This window comes from Schistocerca cancellata, chromosome 4 (assembly GCF_023864275.1).
Source record: "Schistocerca cancellata isolate TAMUIC-IGC-003103 chromosome 4, iqSchCanc2.1, whole genome shotgun sequence".
NCBI classification, from domain to species: Eukaryota; Metazoa; Arthropoda; class Insecta; order Orthoptera; family Acrididae; genus Schistocerca; species Schistocerca cancellata.
The window spans coordinates 843,951,432-843,972,171 of record NC_064629.1 but is presented as its reverse complement, the minus strand read 5'-3'; the positions used below and the strand labels follow the sequence as shown (position 1 = coordinate 843,972,171).

Sequence of the window (20,740 nt, the reverse complement as noted above, 5' to 3'; positions counted from 1 at the left end):
CAACTGTAGGAATGCTTACCTCTATTTTCAAATGTTCCTTTACAAAGAAAAAACCAGGTGTATTGCCCCAACTGAATTCTTGTAACACTGAAAAGATGAGTGAAATAGGTATTAGTGTCAGTGGCATAGAGGAACAGCTGAAATAGTTAAAACTGAGCAAAGCTCCAGGGCCTGGTGGAATGGTTATGAGATTCTATACCAAATTTATGAGTGAGTTAGCTCTTCTGTTATCTATTAGCTATTGCAGACTCCTCAAATAAAAAAACTGCGCCCAGTAGCGCGAAGAAAATACAAAATGAAATGTGCATGTGGTATACTTGGCTGAGAGTCCCCTAGTGCAAGTCTTTTTGTCTGCTGCCACTTCACTGACTTGCACACCATTGATGATGAAATAATGGTGAGAACAACAAAAACACACACACACACTCATACATACACACACACAACCACTGTCCCAAACAGAAACATTCCCCAACCCAGCCAGGAACTGAACACGGGGCCCCATGATAGAAAGCCAGCTATGCTAATCACTAAACCAGAAGCTGCTGATGGAACAAAATGCAAGTCTTGCCCACCTACTTAAAGGATTGCAGAAATGATCCACAAAACTACCATCCAATGTCCTTGACAACTATTTGTTGTAGAATCTTAGAAGGTATTCTGAGCTCAAATATAAAAAAGTATTTTGAACAGTGTGACCTTCTCCATGCCAATCAGCATGGATTTTAAAAATATCTGTCATGTGAAAGCCAACTCACACTTTCCTCACATGACATACTGAAAGCCATAGTTCAAGGCAGTCAGGTAGATGCAGTATCCCTTGATTAATGAAAAGTATGTAACTCCGTATGACACCTATGCTTATTATCATAATTATAATCACATGAGGTAGCAAGCAAAATTAGTCTTTAGATTGACGACTTTTTGTTAGGGGGGATGCAGCATGTTATCGCGGATGAAGAGTCATTGACAGACATAGAAGTAACCTTGGGTGTGGCCCGAAGGAAGTGCATTCAAATGGTTCAAATGGCTCTGAGCACTATGGGACTTAACATCTGAGGTCATCAGTCCCCTGGAACTTCGAACTACTTAAACCTAACTAACCAAAGGACGACACAAACATCCATGCCCAAGGCAGGATTCGAACCTGCGACTGTAGTGGTCACGCGGTTCCAGACTGAACCACCTACAAACACTCAGCCACTCCGGCCAGCGAAGTGCATTAGGTCCTTTGCTGTTTATGTTGTATATTAATGACCTCATGCACCTCAGATTTTTATGGATGGTGCACTTACCTCCAATGAAGTACAGTCTGAAAGAAGCTGCACAAATATTCAGTCAGACCTTGATAAGGTTTTCAAGTGGTGAAAAGACTGGTAACTTTCTTCAGATGTTCATAAATGTAAAATTCTTCACTTCACAAAATGAAAAAGTGTATTATCCTATGACTATAGTATCAGTAAGTCAATGCTGGAATTGGTCAACTCTTACAAATACCCAGGTGTAACATTATGTAGGGGCATGCTATGGAACAAACACACAGCCTGAGTCATGGGTGAAACATACGTCAGACTATGGCCTATTGTTAGAATACTAGGGAAATACAATCAGTCTACAAAGGATACTTCTTACAATCACTCATGTGGCCCATCCTAGAATATTGGTCAAGTGTGGTGGACCCCATATCAAGTATGACTAACAGCAGATATTGAACAGATACACATATGCGCAGCACAAGTGGTCACTGCTATTACCCTGTATGTAATACTTGGATACACAACACAGCATGAGGCCTCCAATGCACAACACTTTTTCATCAACAGCATCTACATGGACCAGCCACTACAGGCCACCTGCAGTGGGTCACATGGCTTGTGCACACGGTAGGCAATCAGCTGCACCATCTACTGGAGCCCTCCTCTTTATAAGCACAGAGCATCAGGTACTTGCCCTCCTATTGTGTTCATACTTATTGTCAGCAACTGCTTGTATCAGTGCCTGGATTGTTTCTATGTTTGTGTCTGTGTTCTCAACTGTTGTCCACTTTTATGTGGAAAAGAATAAACTTTGATACATTGTGGCCATGCTCTTGCTTGGGTCTTACAGTATGATACAGTGACAGGTTTGTTTGATCTGTGGGAGAGTGTCACAGACATGTGTCGTACAGGTGGACTCTTAAAAATATAATTGAACTAATCCAAGAAAGCCTACTTGCAAAGTTTCAGTTTTAATTGATGACTCTAGGATCATACTACAACTCCCTACACATTTGTCCCACAGGGATCATGAGGAAAAGATTAGATTAATTACAGTATGTACAGATCCATGTAAGCAGTTATTCTTCCCATGCTCACAAACTTATGTGGATTTGGGGTCTCTGGCATTGTCTCCAGTTACTCAAGATCTAGTGAGTTACAACAAGCAACATATTCCAATTTTGGAAAAATTATGGCTCCCACTAAGCATAAAACTGTGCTTTGTTCCTTGACATTTTGGTAGTGGATGATGTTGGTAAAGCAAATCTGTTTGGTCTGAAGGCCTTTAATGCTTTTGGTTTTTCATGTCAGGCATGGTGCACCATGTTTCCAATCAGGCTGTGTGGTGATGAAGTGGGATGGCTTCACACAGGAAGATGTGGAAGGACACCCATCATTTGATTGCAAGTGTTAAGCCTAATAATTTTTAGATAGGAGTTTAATGGACAGTCACTGCCAGTTATTACAAGTGAGACATTTTATCAATGCAGGTTCAGTATCTCTAAGTAACTTGGCAGAAGTGGAAAAACATTTTGGTGGTGAATGAGTAACAGCTATCCAGCTGGTGTCATTGCTGGTGGGTCATTGATTCAGTATGGATAGAAGTTTTTGTGCAGTCATCTGCAATGGAAAATACAGGATGGAATAATAGAAATATGAATTGACATAAACTGCTACTTATCACACAGAGGAGCCATAAAGTGGCAGACAGGCAAATTTAAATGGTGACTAAGCTACTGGACAATGTCCTTCTTCAGATGTAGAAAAACAATGAATGTGTGAATCTATTTCTAAATCTGAAGAAGGACTTTGTCCAGTAGTTTAGTCCACTTTAAATGTACTTTTAAATGTGCTGACTGCCACTCAACACCTCTTCTATGTGGTCAGTAGCAATCTACCCTAAACTGATATTGATATTTATAATAATACACATAAAATATAGTGGAGGGTGATTCTTGAGGCACAAGGAGAGAGAGAAAGGGGTGGAAAAGGGGGATTGTGGTATTCACATAGTCTTATTATACCTGAATTTCTGCAATAGGTAAACAAAAATTAAATTAAATTAAATTGTAATGCTCATACCAATTCATTGTCTCAATTTTAGCATAGATTACTGACTGTTTCTGCATTAATTGACTTGTATTCAAGCACTAATGTAACTAACAATTCACTAAGAGTCTTTGATATGTTATTGTTATTATAAGTTCAAGGGACCCGTAAACTATTTATTGAAAGGAAGAAAGATTAGAGTTTAATGACCCATGATTAATTAGGTAAATAAGTGATTAAAGATGAGGCACAAGTTCTGATTGGACAAGAATGGGTTGGAAAATGCCCATAAACTTTCAAGGTTATTGTCTTTGAATTTGTCAAAAGTAATTTACGGCAACCGATGAAAATTTCAGTCTGAGTGGCTGGACATTGACTTAAACCACACCCCTGCTGAATGCAAGTCCTGTGTCTCACTACACTGCTGCCATGGTCAGTGATGAATACTTCATTAAACAATGTGAAATTGCATATTAGATGTCTTACTGTCTTCACTTAGCCATAAAACTATTATTGGGTTCACTAAGGTGATCCTCACTTTCCTACTAACTTGAGATTAACCCAAGTAAGCAAGTTAACATCATAACATTTCAACCTGTATAACATATTTTAATGAAAATACTATGTACACACAAAATGCAAAGACTTACTTATCCTCATCATGTGTTTTTAAAGTCATTTGTAGAGATTTTAGTTTATTGTTCCATTTCAAGTCTTCCACAAAACTGTTGCTGGTATCTTCCTGGTCCACATCTCTTTTACTGTCCTGTTGGTAAAAACTGAGATTGTCACTGCATATGTCTTGTTGTTTTAAAAAAATTATGAATGTAAAAGAAAACATTACACCAATAAGTCCCACTACCTGCAAGGAAACATAATCAACTTGACCCCATATTTTAAGGAGAAAAAAAGCACACTTGCAAGGTATCAGGGCCAGCAGCCTATCCTGTATGAAAATTTGAGCCATAATTCTACTAGTACATAGTTATGATCTTCTAGATACACAGTAAGAAATATTGAACTATATGAAATAAAATTGTCATAACTTCTGAGCGGTTTGCATTAGGACATTCAAACTGCAAGTTTGGCTGCGGGGCATGATGGGAATTAATATGCACAGTATGGTTTGATTTAGTGATGAAGACCATTTTTGTTTGGATGGGTTCATCAATAAGCAAAATTAGCACATTTGGGGGACTGAGAATCCACATTTTGTGTTTGAGAAGTCTTTTCACCCTCAACAGGTTATTGTGTGGTGTGCAATGTCAAGTCACGGAATAATCGGTGTGATATTCCTTGGTGGCACAGTGACTACCAAATGTTACATGAATGTTTTGGAAGATAATTTCATTCCCATTATCCAAAGTGACCCTGATTTTGGCAGGATGTGGTTCTTGCAAGACGGAGCTTGACTCCATCGAAGCAGGAGAGAGTTTGATGTTCTGGAGCAGCAATTTGGGGACCACATTCTCGCTCTGGGGTACCCATGAGTTCACTGGAATGGACCTTGATTGGCCGCCATATTCTCCTGATCTGAACACATGTGACTCCTTTTTGTGGGGCTATACTAAAGATAAGGTGTACAGCAGTAACCCCGACACCATTGCTGAGCTGAAAAAGCCAGTCAGGCAGTCATTGACATCATCAATGTTCCGACACTTCAGCAGGCAATGTAGAATTTCACTATTCATCTGCACCACATCATCACCAATGATGGAAAGCATATCAAATATGTCATAATATAAATCTGAATATCTGTAGTGTCATTTACATGTTGAATAAAGTGTGCACACACCATAGTTTATAACTAATGTACATTTTTTTCATATAGTTCAATAATTGTCATGCTGTATACAGCTTTTAAACTTGCTCTGCCCCACTGCTGTTGCCTAATGTCTGAGCACAGAGTACTGTACTGTAGAATAACAACCAGAAACATCCTGTTTGTGGGATGTTGAAGGTGAAGAAAGAGGAGAGACATCTGCCCATTGTGTAATAAAATCTTGTTCAAGAACACAAATTATTTTGTGAAAAAATTACTATTTAATACGAGTGCATTATATATCAACCTCACAAACATATATGTTCAATATTATTTTAACAATATTCTCATAGTGATATTCTGCAGCTGTAGAGAGGATGTTCATTGTGACTGAAGACATTGATGTATCTTGAAAACAACACATGGGATCAAAAAAAAATTATAATTCCAAATTGTTTGTCTTGGAGAGGGCATTCAACAATAGCACACTTGACCCATCATCTCAATCAGTGCATGGGTTATGGAGGGGGAAGGGGGTAATTTTGAAATCTTCAGTGGGAACCCCCATTTTTTATTGCAGATCACAATTCCTTGGCAAAACCTGCATATCTTTTGTCTGATGCATCTTCTCCATTTCCCCACAGATGGCACTGTAATCAGAGGAATAGAAATGGATACAGAATCATAATTTATAACCTGATGCTCAATGCTCCTTGAATATCCAATGGTACATGGGACACCACCTCCATGCTGTGAGGGTAGGACAGGCCAGTATTTTATAACTTATAGTTGTAAACTCCATTTGCAACATGGTATTCCTCTGCCATATCATAAAGGGGACAACTCAATTATCATAAAGGGGACAACTCAATGTGCCACTGTGCTCATGTAGCAGACTTATGACATATCATAACAAGCAGTACACTGTGACCAGAGCTCACATATTGTGCAGACATAGAACAGATAGCGGCTCTAAATATTACAATACTTTCACAGTGTTTATTGCCTGCACACCTGTCTATCATTTGGAGAAGACATGTGAAAGTGGATGATGAATGCTGCAACCACAGAAGAAGAAACTGAAATGACCCTGATTTATAGAGACTGTGGGAGAATATTGAGCCTGCTGTTGTCTTGTATGCCAAGCATTTTCCAGAGAAAGCTCACTCTCATTTGTTCTTTTACAAGGTTGTCTGATGGCAACATATAGACCACCAAAAGGAAATGAAGCAAGTGTTTTACAGGAGAAGCTGTACTAACAACATTACACTACAACCCATGGATAAGTGTCTGGCAATTACACTGTGATTCTGGTATGACCATAGGTAGTACTGTCACAATACTGCTTCATCATAAATATCATCCATACCACGTATCACTGCATCAAGAACTTCATGGCATCTATTTTAATAACTGGGTAGTGTTTTGTGAGGGGCATGTAAACAAATGCAAATGACCTGCATGTTATTTGCCAAGGTACTATTTTCCTGTGAGTCTACCTTCACAAGCCATGGTAGCATTAACTGGCATAACATACATTACTGCAGTGTAGACAAACCACACCAGCTATGGCAAATTGACCATCAGTGTCCTTACTCAGTTAACATATGGTGTGACATCATGGAGAAAAAACTCACCGGTCCATATTTTATTGATGGAATGTTGAATGGATGCAAATATTGAACATTTTTGGAACAAGAACTACTGGTACTATTGCAGTATGTTGCCCTGGACATTTGACAATGTATGTGATTTCAGCATGCAGTTGAGCCATGGGAGATATTAGTGTTTGGAGTGATCAGTGGACCAGCAGAGGTGGCCCTATTAATTGGCCCACTAGGTCACTGGATTTGATGTCATCAGATTTCTTTCTTTGTGGGTATTTGAAAGATAAGGTGTACCAGCAAGTGCCAACAGGCTGTGAAGTCATGGTTGACCGCATAAGGAATGCCTGTGCTGACATTCCCACAGATATGATTCTGCCCTGCGTACAGTTATTTGAACAACAAATCACTAAGTGTATTGAAGTTGGTGGTACTATATTTGAACACTTACTCTAATCAGAAAAGAGTAGCATTCACATGGAGCCATGGCCACAGTGGTGTGTTGAGTAGTCCCCTGTTTGATATGTTGGAGGAATACAAAATTGTGAATGAGGTTTCCAATGAGAAGTTATGGAATACTGACCTGTCCTACCCTCACAGCATGGAGGTAGGGGTCCCATGTGCCATTGGATATTCAAGGGCCATTAAGTAGCTGTTGTAAATTACAACTGTGTACCTATTTCTATTCCTCTGATTACAGTGCCATCTGTGGTGAAACAAAGAAAGTGATTCAGACAGAATGTATGTACATTTTGCCATAGAACTGTAATATTCAATAAGAAAATGGGGCTCCCCATTGATGATTTCAAAGTTGCCCCCTGTCATCCCATGCATGGGGTGGGGGGTTAGGTGTAGTATCATTGGAAGTCCCCCTCCAAGACAAACAAATTGGAGTTATAACTTGCTTTGATCCAATGTGTAGTTTTTGAGATATTTCAATGTCTTCAGTTAAAATGAACACACTGTATATATACCTCAAAATAAAACTAAATAAATGTAATCATCTGAAGAATTATTATGAAATGAAGGTAATGGTTTTTGATTTACAATTTCATCATGCCAATCACGTTGAAAATTAAAACAGCTACTGCAAATGTACTTCACTTTAACAGTGTAGTTTTAAAATCAAAGAAAATAATGCACAACAGTGATGTTAATAATTAACTAGCACAATGCTAGTTCTTTAATGACACACTCTTCTGTTTCATTCATTTACAATGAATTTGTGAATCATAACATAAAAATTTTCAGAGCAAAGAAATCTCTGACATCAGCTACAGGTTAGAAACTGTGCTTTTTGACACAATTAATAAAGCATGTTACCAATGTTAAAACAATATTTCACTAACCTCTTGCTCGCTCTACTGTACAGTACATTGCACTTGGGCATTAGGCAGCTCCTGTGGAATGGAGAAAGTTACAACTGGTCTGCCTGCATTTTTAAAAACTATACTTTCAGAATTATGGCCAAAATTTACATGTGGGATTTATTTGAGGGGCTGATATTTTTGCAGATGTGCTTTTTTCTCCTTAAAATGTGAAGTCATGTTGGTGATATTTTCTTTTTAGGTTATATTCTCTTGAGAAGTAAACATTGAGATGTTAAACACAATATTTATATTAATATGCTGCAAGCCTTAATATATTGTATGACAACTAATGTTGTAGTGCATGGTATCCAAGTTTCATTGGCATTCCTGTACATTCTCATACCAATCAAAAATAATCTGACATAAACCACAAAATGCAAAAACATACTACATAAACTAAAACACTGTTGCAGAGTCAGACTTAATGCTCCAAGTAATGCTCTTCAAACAAAGCCATCTGAGAGTAACTGTCAGTACATAGAGTTTTAATGTGTGGTCAACATAAAATGTCTTCCAGTTTGGTTTCCTGGCATTCTAAATCAGTTTTGAGCATTTTTCATTCCCATCAAAGGTTAATATCTTAGCAACTTTGAAAATAATTGTACTATCATCTTAAAGTTCAAATTTTAAATTGTAAGCTGTAACAGGACTGAATGAAATATACAGTATACACTATACTGTAATAAATTTTTATTGGTCATCTAACCACCCATCAAACTGGTTAATTGAATGCCCCTCCTCAGTGATACTGTATTAATACATTAACTTACAGCATTGTTGGAAACAATGTTAGAAATTTTCCAAAAAGTTAAAGAACAAGTTTCAAAACGTTTTGCACCAATGAATCTTAAAGCACTGAGCTTTGTGGAAGCTAGGATGGATATTCCTCTGCAGTTTGCAAGGTTTATTGTCAGTGTATACTGATATGACTCTCCTCTGGTAAATATGGAGTAATTTGTACTTCTTGATGACATAAAGGTCTAGTTCCATCGTTGTGGAGCCCAAGTTGCTTAATTGTGCCAGCTTTTAAGATATTCTTGTGTACATCTACATCTACATCAACATTTATACTCTGCAAGCCACCCAACAGTGTGTGGCGGAGGGCACTTTACATGCCACCGTCATTACCTGCCTTTCCTGTTCCAGTCGCATATGGTTCGCAGGAAGAACGGCTGCCGGAAAGCCTCCGTGCATGCTTGATTCTCTCTAATTTTACATTCGTGACCTCCTCGGGAGGTATAAGTACCTCATCCAGAAACGCACCCTCTCGAAACCTGGGCAGCAAGCTACACCATGATGCAGTGCACCTCTCTTGCAGAGTCTGCTACTTGAGTTTGCTAAACATCTCCGTAACGCTATCACGCTTACCAAATAACCCTGTGATGAACATGCCACTCTTCTTTGGATCTTCTCTATCTCCTCTGTCAATCCGACCTGGTACAGATCCCACACTGATGAGCAATACTCAAGTATAGGCCGAACGAGTGTTTTGTAAGCCACCTCCTTTGTTGATGGACTACATTTTCTAAGGACTTTCCCAATGAATCTCAACCTGGCACCCGCCTAACCAACAATTAATTTTATATGATCATTCCAGTTCAAACTGTTCCGTATGCATACTCCCAGATATTTTACAGAAGTAACTGCTACCAGTGTTTGTTCCGCTATCATATAATCACACAATAAAAGATACTTCTTTCTATGTATTCGCAATACATTACATTTGTCTATGTTAAGGGTCAGTTGCCACTCCCTGCACCAAGTGCCTATCCGCTGCAGATCTTCATGCATTTCGCTGCAATTTTCTAATGCTGCAACTTCTCTGTATACTACAGCATCATCCGCGAAAAGCCGCATGGAACTTCTGACACTATCTACTAGGTCATTTATATATATTGTGAAAAGCAATGGTCCCATAACACTCTCCTGTGGTACGCCAGAGGTTACTTTAACGTCTGTAGACGTCTCTCCATTGAGAACAACATGCTGTGTTCTGTTTGCTAAAAACTCTTCAATCTAGCCACACAGCTGGTCTGATATTCCATAGGCTCTTACTTTGTTTATCAGGCGATAGTGCAGAACTGTATCGAATGCCTTCCGGAAGTCAAGGAAAATGGCATCTACTTGGGAGCCTGTATCTAATATTTTCTGAGTCTCACGAACAAATAAAGCGAGTTGGGTCTCACACGATCACTGTTTCCAGAATCCATGTTGATTCCTACAGAGTAGATTCTGGGTTTCCAGAAATGACATGATATGTGAGAAAAAAGACAAGTTCTAAAATTCTACAACAGATCGATGTCAGAGATATAGGCCTATAGTTTTGCACATCTGCCCGATAGCTCTTCTTGAAAACTGGGACTACCTGTGCTCTTTTCCAATCATTTGGAACCTTCCGTTCCTCTAGAGACTTGCGGTACACGGCTGTTAGAAGGGGGGCAAGTTCTTTCGCGTACTCTGTGTAGAATCGAATTGGTATCCCGTCAGGTCCAGTGGACTTTCCACTGTTGAGAGAGCCAGCCAGAGTGGCCGTGCGGTTCTAGGTGCTACAGTCTGGAGCCAAGCGACTGCTATGGTCCCAGGTTCAAATCCTGCCTCGGGTATGGATGTGTGTGATGTCCTTAGGTTAGTTAGGTTTAATTAGTTCTAAGTTCTAGGTGACTGATGACCTCAGAAGTTAACACATAGTCCTCAGAGCCATTTGAACCATTTTTCTGTTGAGTGATTTCAGTTGATTTTCTATTCCTTGGACACTTATTTCAATGTGAGCTATTTTTTCGTTCATGTGAGGATTTAGAGAAGGAACTGCAGTGCGGTCTTCCTCTGTGAAACAGCTTTGGAAAAAGGTGTTTAGTATTTCAGCTTTACGCGTGTCATCCTCTGTTTCAATGCCACCATGATCCCAGAGTGTCTGGATATGCTGTTTCGATCCACTTACTGATTTAACATAAGACCAGGAGTTCCTAGGATTTCTGTCAAGTCAATACATAGAATTTTACTTTCAAATTCACTGAACGCTTCATGCATAGCCCTCCTTACGCTAACTTTGACTTTGTTTAGCTTCTGTTTGTGTGAGAGGTTTTGGCTGCGTTTAAACTTGCAGTGAATCTCTCTTTGCTTTTGCAGATACTGTGAGATTCGTTATGACTAGCAATAGAAATACACAGGTATTTGTCAGGCACAGACAGACGTTATTGAAAAGTGAATAGTACTCAATCTATATTCATTTTCAATGAATAGAGCTTTTAGAGTTTTCTATTGTCCCAGTACCAACAATTTGATACCTGGAATTGTTTCACAAATATGTCATGTTACCTGAAACACAATTAGGTGTGACAAATACCTAATTCTTTGAGTTATAAATTCTGCAAAATCTCATAATATTCCACAGTTTCATTTAAAATTAAACATCTAAAGAATTTAGGAATCAAGGAAACCATTCACTGATAGCAGAAGGTTGAGTCATTGACAGGCACTCCTAAAAGATAATGAAAACTTACTACCTTTAGAAGAAATCCTTTTATCAGTAAGGTACAAATATTCACACACACACACACACACACACACACACACACCTGTCCCCTACACTGTTCTGACCAGACTCAGTGAGCGGTCTCCTTTACTCCTAAATTATTTGCGTTCTGCCAGAACTTTCCTTACTATAAATGGCAACTAATACATTCTACTATCATACTACCTATAACATGTACAATATGAGCCTTGTTTTATCAGCATTCCAACTGGTTTGATGCAGCCCACCATGAATTCCTTTCCTGCCCACTTAATTTTCAACATCCTCCTGTAATCACACGTCTCAGCTGCTTCAGCTCCTTGCTTTTTTAGTTTTTTCCACAGGCTATGATTATGTGACAAGAACACTTAACCTAATAAACATTTGTTTGTGAGTTGCTAACATTAATGAATTTGCACTCACAATGGACAGTAAACATTCTCCCAAATTTATATATCTTGCCATCCTCAGAAAGTTTGATCATGGCTGAAAAATGTGGGAGCTATTATAGAATACAATAGTATTGTAATGTAATGTGAAAGGAATTAAGGAATCAGCTTCACTGGGGAATGACAAATGAAGAGGGTGTACACCAGCCTGGTCAAAGAGGCCCTCTCATGGAACTGCAGTGTACACAGTAGGAACATTCAGACTAAATAAGAGGAGGGAAGTACATACATGTTTTCTAACAAATTACTGAAGTTCTAGATTGAGTTAGTGTTCTCTGTATGGGTGTCCACACAAGGGAGGAAAAGAGGGAACTAAGCCCCCTTTTTATTCATTACAGAATTCTTAGCATTACCAAATATGATTATCATTCTGGTACACTGCAGTGTTCTAGTATTATGTGGCCAAGGACAACAGGAAATGCTGTAACTTTAACAACTAGTGGAAACATTATGTTTATTTGGTTTATGTGCTGCTGACAGTTGCAGGCAACAGACCAGAATATGATGGAATGAGTATAATCTTACATAAGAAACTGAGGAACAAAGTCAAGGGTTTCATGCAATACAATGAACTACTAATTATAGTGAGAATTGAAACTAATCCAAAGGATACTGTGATACTTCAAGCCTATACACCAACAACAGAAGAGGAAGAAGAAGTGATAGAAAAAAGTGATGAGAAGCTAAGTGAATTGACAGAGAAAATAAAGGATCAAGAAAACTTCATTTTACCTGGAGATTGGAATACAACAATAGGAGAAGGAACTGAAGGAAATACATTGGTAAATATGGATTGGAATAAGGAAATGAGAGAGTTCTGCATATGATATAAATTAGTGGCAATGAGTACTATATTCCAAGATCATCCAAGGAGGAGATACGCATGGAAAGCCGCAGAACACATATGAAGGGCACAAATATACTACATACTGGTGAGAGAAAGATTCAAGAATCAAATGGGTGACAGCAGAAGCTACCCTAGAGTTGATGTCAATAGTGATCATAATCTAGTTACGATGTGCAGTGAACTAAATTAAAAAAAAAACAAAAAGTAAAATAAAGAAAACAGTTGAGGGTATCTAAGCTTAAACATGAGTCTAGACAAAACCAGTATATGACACATCAAACAGTACCATTGAGAATACCAGAGAACACATGGAAGTGAAACAGAAATGGAGTAAAATAAAGAAATGTATTTTAAACTCAGCAGAAGTGGTATTAGGGGAAAGGAACAAGGGACTAGGAAAGAATGGGGAAGTCAGGAAGTCATGAATATGATGAAGGAAAGAACATAGTGTAAAACTTCAAAGGATGAAAAAGGAACACAGGAGTACAAGAGCTTAACAAACAGGACTAATAAGAAGGCAAAAATATAAAGAACACCATTTAAAAGAAAATTGTGAATACACAGAAAACAGCATGAAGGCAGTATAAACTGACATGGCATACACAGATGTAAAGAACTTGTTCAAAATAAGGAAGGCAAAAACAATGAAAATAAAGACAATGATGCAGTGTTAATATATAGTGAATAAATCATAGTGAATCGATGGAAGGAATACCTAGAACATTTATACAGAGGAGACAACAGCAATTTTACTATTGAAAATTAAGAAAAAGTAGAGCTGGGTGATGAAGGGATTCCTGTCATGAAAGAAGAGTATGAGAAAGCAATACAGGACATTTGAGAAAGGAAGGCTCCATCTGCTGATGGTATGCATGCAAAACAATCCAATAAAAAGTGGAGTAATAAAGTAAAGATGGAACTTCATTACTTGGTATGTAATATTTACAGGACTGTAGAGTTACCAGAAGACTATGTGAAACATAAAAAAGTACCATTATGTAAAAAAACCAAGTGCACGGATGTGCAAACAACACTGAACATTGAGCCTGGTGTGCTATGCGTAAAAAATAGTCACCAAAATTATTCTTAGAAGAACGGAAAAACAAATATTATTAACCAAATGTGGAAACAAGAAAGGCAATACTGGCACTGAGGCAAGCGATTGAGAAACAGCGGAAGAAGGGCAAAAGTACATTCATAGCATTTGTCAATCTTGAGAAAGTATTTGACAATGTCAACTGGAATGTATTATACCAAACAGGAATCAGCTTGAGAGAGAGAAGACTTATATATAAAACTTGGACATGTGAAATCAAAGTAGTTCACTGTGCTAACAAAGAAGAATCTACCAGCACTCAAAAAGGAGTGTGGCAAGGTTGCTCCCTATCCCCATACTTATCTAACTTGTACACACAGCCAGCAATCAACAGGGTGAGCGAAGTAAACATACGAGTAACAATTCATGGAGATAAAGTAGACATGCTGAGATTTGCTTATAATATAGTACTATGAGCATAAAGTGAAAGAGACCCGCAAAAAATCCTGAACACAATGGATAGATAGTTATTCCATATAACAAAAGACATACATTAAACAAAAGTTCTAGTCTGCAGTAGAAACAAAGAAACCAAAACAGCAGTAAAGTTGAAAACTGAAACAACTGAGGTAGTGAACAAGTTTAATTACCTGGGAATTAAAATCACGGGTGATGGAAGAAGCTACAAGGATAATGCACAATTTCCCAGACCATGCATGCTTTTAATAATAAGAAAAATATATTTCCTAAAAAGAATATAATCCTTGACATGAGAAAACAAATGTTGAATACCTATCTGTTGAGCGTTGCAATATACACCAACGAAGCTTGACCGATCAGAGTTAGAGAGGAGAGGAGTCTTGTTGCATTTGAAACATGGTGCTACAGAAGAAGGATAAAAATTAGCTGGAGAGAAATGATACTTCATGAAACACCTAAAAAGAAGAAGTGGTCAGTTGATACTCTGACATGATGGTCAACTGAAAAGAATAATTGAGGGACCATGGAAGGCAGAAATTACAGAGAAAGACTAGCATATATTATACAAACAACAGAAGATATTAATTGTTCTTGATACTATGAGCAGGAACAGAAAGTGGGAAAGCAAGAAGATTGGGGAATTTCTGCCTACCAGTGTAACAGATGCTGCTGACTAGAGAGAGAGAGAGAGAGAGAGAGAGAGAGAGAGAGAGAGAGAGAGAGAGAGAGAGAGAGAGAGAGAAGTTGACAGGAAATTATGTAGTTTCCTTTGATCCAGTGGTGATTCTTTTATTGTCATGCAGTTGACCTTTACAGAACAGCACTGAAATAGAGTCCACATATTTTAAAAAATAATATATGCTTTTTTGGGTCCAGAAATCCACTGCCTAGAGTCCATCACCAGTTAACAGACAGACACCCAGCCTTCCTCCTCTCAAAACACACACTAGTTATCAATGCAGTAGTATCTGTTGCCACCTTCCATCTGCTGCCAGTCACTACACAACCTTCTATCAATGTATTACTCCTTTCAGCTGGGCACAAAGTACCCCTGTAGCAGCTTGCTTAAATAAGATTAATCTTACATGTCAATGCAGCTGAGGATGATGCTGAAGAATGTCGTCATGTCATATAGTGGTTGTGCTCATAGCAGCTGCAGCAAAGTCTTTACTTGAAACTGTTAGTCATTTCAAAGGTAGGACACATTTGTCTAAACAGTAAGTACCCATTTATATCAAGCTCATGGCCTGCAGCATGCTTAACACTATCATTTTTGTACGAAGGCATTTTTTTTTCCACACATCAAAAAAAATCTGTCTTTTTCACTTTTTTGGGATTTGTTTGCTATCATTTTACATACATAATTAGCAATCTTAGAGGTATCATCAGTTACAATATAGCTTTATGCAATCATATATTTACATGTTCACTAGATACTGGATTTAGTTTCTTAGACCATATAATTTTTACCATTCTAGCTCACACTATTTTATGTAGAATCTGCTACCAGAAAAGTAATCTGACATGAACTGTCATAACGTCTATGGACTGTAGAGGATATGGGAGGTCTTTCAGAAGCTAATACTTTCAAGAACACAGACAGTTTGGAGAAAGAAGTGATGTTAATGCGTATTTGATAGTTATAAAAAAATTAACTTAACATTTTTTGAAATTTGACTGCACGATTTTATAGGCAAAAATAAGTGTAATTATATTCTGAAATGACACTGCAGTTAACTTGTACTTAACAATAATTACAAAGCAGTCCAAAATTTTTCTGGCATGATTTAATTAATATCAGCAACAATCAGAACTTGGAAAGTTCAAAAGTTGTGCATCTTTCTAAGGTTTGATGGTTTGATTCCAATTACTGTTTAAAAGTAGTTTCTATCTGAACCTGTTCAATGAATGTACAGACAATCATATTGTTAGGCATCCAGGACATACTTAGAATATGAGTGTAATGCCACAAAGAACAACATTTTAAAACCACAGTGAATAAGTACAGTGCTTAATAGTTAAGCAATAAGAGACAACTACCTTTAAAAAAAATGAAGGAAAGAAAGAGTGTATTTATGCTTCATATATAATGAAGTTAGAACACATTTTTCAATCTGTCAAATATAAGTTGTAATGAAACATACTGGTTGACTGAAACTGTTTCTGCAATGCAGCAGCCACATATAGTTTCAATATAACACCTCATGCAGTAATACCTACACAAAAAGTTTGAAGATCTATGCACAGTGATTCAATTATAAAATAAAGCAATATGGTACCAATTCTGACAGAGAGTGTAATCATGCAAGGACACAAAACGATAACATAAATCTGATGAATCATAGCATCTTAGTATTCATTCAGAGTAGTCCTATTTCCTTATAAATCCATAAAAAGGCAACAAGTTCAGATTCTTTTAAAAGAACACTTCACTGTTTTGGTGTTACAATCAAATGCAGTATGTTTATGATGGCAAAAACTACATCTCGCAGGTTCCTTCACATGCTGTCAGAATTCTCAATCAAGTAAAACTAATTTCCAAATAAACCACCATATATCTACATCTGTTTCTCAAGAATTTCATCTCACTACCTTGCGCTTTGGTTTTCTCTCTACCTCTCATAACCCAGGTTTCTGATGCATATGTCAAATCAGGACATAGTATGCGTGGTATATAACCTCTTTTCTGATTTGGGGTACATCCTTGTTCCATATCAGGCTTCTAATACTCTTCTAAAATGCTTCTGCTTTTCTCCCCTGCTCGTTTCTTTCTCTGTCGTTTTTTCCATCTTCCTGTATCAGGCTTCCTAGGTACTTGAAACTCTCCACTCTTCTCAATCATTCACCACCAACTGTTATTCCCGTTGTTCCTCTCTCCTTCTTCCTTGTTGTGATAACCATCTCACTCTTACTTATACTAAATTTCATCCCATGTTCTTGTACTATTCATTCCCATACATCCACCTGCTCTTTTACTTTCTCCTCCTTATTCCCCCAAATCATCAGATCATCTGCAAACACCATAGCTTTCATATTCCTTTCACCAATTACTTGTGCTACTGTACTCATTATATCATCCATCACTACAATGGAGAGTAATGGTGAAAGTGCACTTCCCTGCCTCAAGCCATTCTTCTGTTCAACCCAAGCTGATCTCTCTCCTCCCACTTTCACACAGTTCACACTTCCATGGTACAGTTCCCTTATCCTCCAAATAATCTGCTACTCCTCTGTTCTCCAGGGCTTTCCACACTTTGCTTCTACGTACACTATCGTATGCCTTTTTAATGTCCAGGAAGGTCATTAATAGATATATTCCATATCCATAGTGCTGTTCCTGCAGTTGTCTTACAGCAAAAATTAGATCCACCATGAACCTTCCTGTTCTGAAACCATGTTGCTCTTCTCTCATTCTTCCTTCTAATTTTGCCCAAATTCAAAAATCTTTGCACAATGACTCATCAATGTTATCTCCTGAGAGTTCTTTCAGTCTTTTCTATTTCCCATCTTAAAGATCGGGACAATTATTCCCTTCTTCCAGTCTTCTGGGATCATCTTCTGCCTCCGGACAATTTTCATTACTTGATATAGCCATTGTATCTCCACCTCTCCTGCTGCTCTCACCATCTCTACACTTAGCTCTTCCTGACCTGGTGACTTCCCTCCCTTCATCTTACCCTATGCCTCTTCCACTTCTCTCCATGTAAGGTCTTTTTCTATTTGCTGTTCCTCCTCTTTTTCCTCCTTGGCTTGTTCCTCCTCATCCAGGTCTCCATTCGGATTCTGGAGTTCTTCAAAATACTCCTTCCACATATTCTTGATTTCTTTCTTATTCACTACATCTTCTCCACTTTTGTCCACCATTCAAGCATAATCTGTTGTACCATTCTTTCTCTTACTTTTAATCATCCCATATAACACCTTTTTTGGACCTTCACTATCCTCCTCCACCATTCTGGTCCACTGTTCCATCCACTTTCTTCTTTCCTCTGCCACCACTCTTTTTGCTTCTCTCTTGCTTGCGTGATACTCTTCTCTTGTCTGTACTGTTCACTTCTGGAACCATACCCTAAGGGCTCTATTCTTCTGTAATTGAGAAACAGTATTGGAGTGACAAAGATAGACAGATTAAGAAATGATAGGATCAGAGAGTTAATGAAGGTGGAACCATTACAGGAGGAGATAGAGAAATCAAGGCTGAGATGGTATGGACATGTTAAGAGAATGGAGGAGAAGACGATACCCAGGAGGATACATGAGATAAAACTGGAAGGAAAGAGACCAAAGGGAAGACTGAGAGACAAATGGCTGAAAGAAGCAGAGCTATGCATCCAGAAGAAAGGAGAAGACTGGACCAAGGTGAAGACGGAGAGATGGTGGCAAGATGATGGAGAGGCCTATGTTCCATACAGACCCGGCCGGAGGCTGGAAACTGTCCAAGATGATGATGATGATGATGATGATGATGATGATGATATCTGCATCTACATACATATTCCATGAGCCACCGTGTGGTTCCTAGTGGAGGGTACCTTGTATCACAACTAGCCATTTTGTTTCCTGTCCCACTCAGAAACAATAGTTAGGGAAAACTGACTGACTGTATGACTCTGTATGACTCTTAATTTGTCCTGTCCTGTCTTCTTGATCCATACATGAAATGTGCATTGGTGGCAGTAGAATCATTCTGCAGTCAACTGCAAATGCAGAGTCTCTAAATTTTCTTGATAGCATTTTGTGATAATAATGTCATCTTCCCTCAAAGGGCTCCCACTGTTGTTAAAAAAAATCTCCATATTACTTTTGTGTTGGTCAAACCTACTGATAAAAAATCTAACAGCCCATATCTGAACTGCTTCAATGTCTTCCTTTAATCCAACCTGGTAGAGATCCCAAATACTCAAGCAGTGTCCACACATGGGTCACACTATTATTCTATTGGAGGTCTCCTCTAGAGATGAACCAAACATTCCTAAAATTCTGCCAGTAAACTGAGGTCAACCATTCACCTTTCCTACTACCATCCTTATGTGTCCTTATATACCCTTACAAAAGTTTCACTGTTGAGTTTCGTATTCTGGTGCAAAACTCTGTAACACATTTCGGGTTGATTTTAGGTGGAAAATAGTAGATTCCTTGATATTTCAATACAAGGTATGACTCCATGTTGAAAAGTAATGTTCCCAAATTTTTTATGTGAGAACTCTTAAAGGTTTTTAAAAAACAAACTTTATTAATATTCTACATTTTTATAGTTCATGCCTGCATATTTATTTCTCATTATGGTCACCCTAACACATCTCCCCCAACAAGCGACCAGTTTGTTGATACGGTCACTGCAGAATGTTTGACTTTGTTGACAGAGCCACATCATCATCTCAGCTTGCATCATTTCATCACTATTAAAATGAAGTCCTCAAAGACATTTCTTATGTTTTGGAAACAGATGAAAATCAGATGAAGCCAGATCAGGACTGTATCATAATATTTTTACTAAGGGTTGCAAATTCCATGTAACTCTAATATTTGTATTACCTACTTACAGCATAAATCATTTTAACAAGGGTTTCAAGATTCTTGTGATGTTCCATGTGTGAAAATACCATAATGATAATATCATCTAAATAATTAACACAGTGCAGAAGATCTTCTGTTCTATATACTTTTGGAAATGGCCGGTGCACCCATGCCTCCAAATGGTAGGCAACTGTACCTGAATGAGCCACATAGCATTTAAAAGTAGCAACTGATGTGAAACTTCATCACGTGATAGCTGGAGATACACATGCTTTAAATCTATCTTTGAACAAAAGTGGCCCACCACCGGTCAAGCCAACAACATGTCTGGTTGAGGCAGTGGGTAGAGATCAATACTAGACTGGGAATTAACAGTGCACTTAAAACAGTCACAAATATATAGAGAGCTACACAGTTTTTTAATAACTGTCAGAGGCATCACTCATTGTCTGGTGGAAACCAAGCAAATAATCCCTTGGTCCTGAAGCCATGCGAGTTCTGCCTGAACAGCTTCATGAAATGATAAAGCACTGCAGAAGGCTTCAGGGAAAAGTGATCCATAAAGTTACATGTACACCTGAGTGTTGATTTAAAAATCTCCCTATATGAAGTGCACAGGGTGTGTAGATCAGAAAAAGACACTGTAACTGACATTAAATTAACTTACTCCTCTAGCTTGAACTCAATGAAAACTAAATTGAAAATGTTAGTAGCAGTAGGGGAATGCACAACCAAGAAGGTCAGTTCATGTTCAATGTTTTGTACTTATCTGGCAGCCACAGCTCAATATTTGGTAGGGAAACTGCTAGCTCTGGAGCCATGATGTAGTGTATGACAGTGTTTCCTCATGCCACAGCTA

General features: G+C 38.2%; 1 protein-coding gene across 1 annotated transcript in view; it reads right to left on the bottom strand.

The window, feature by feature from the left end:
• Positions 1 to 20,740, bottom strand: part of LOC126183621 (uncharacterized) — a 227,241-nt gene that overhangs the window by 27,415 nt on the left and 179,086 nt on the right. The window contains exon 13 of the mRNA XM_049925739.1: positions 3,956 to 4,071. Within this exon, the coding sequence (XP_049781696.1) occupies positions 3,956 to 4,071 (116 nt within the window). The remainder of the gene's footprint in view (positions 1 to 3,955; positions 4,072 to 20,740) is intronic.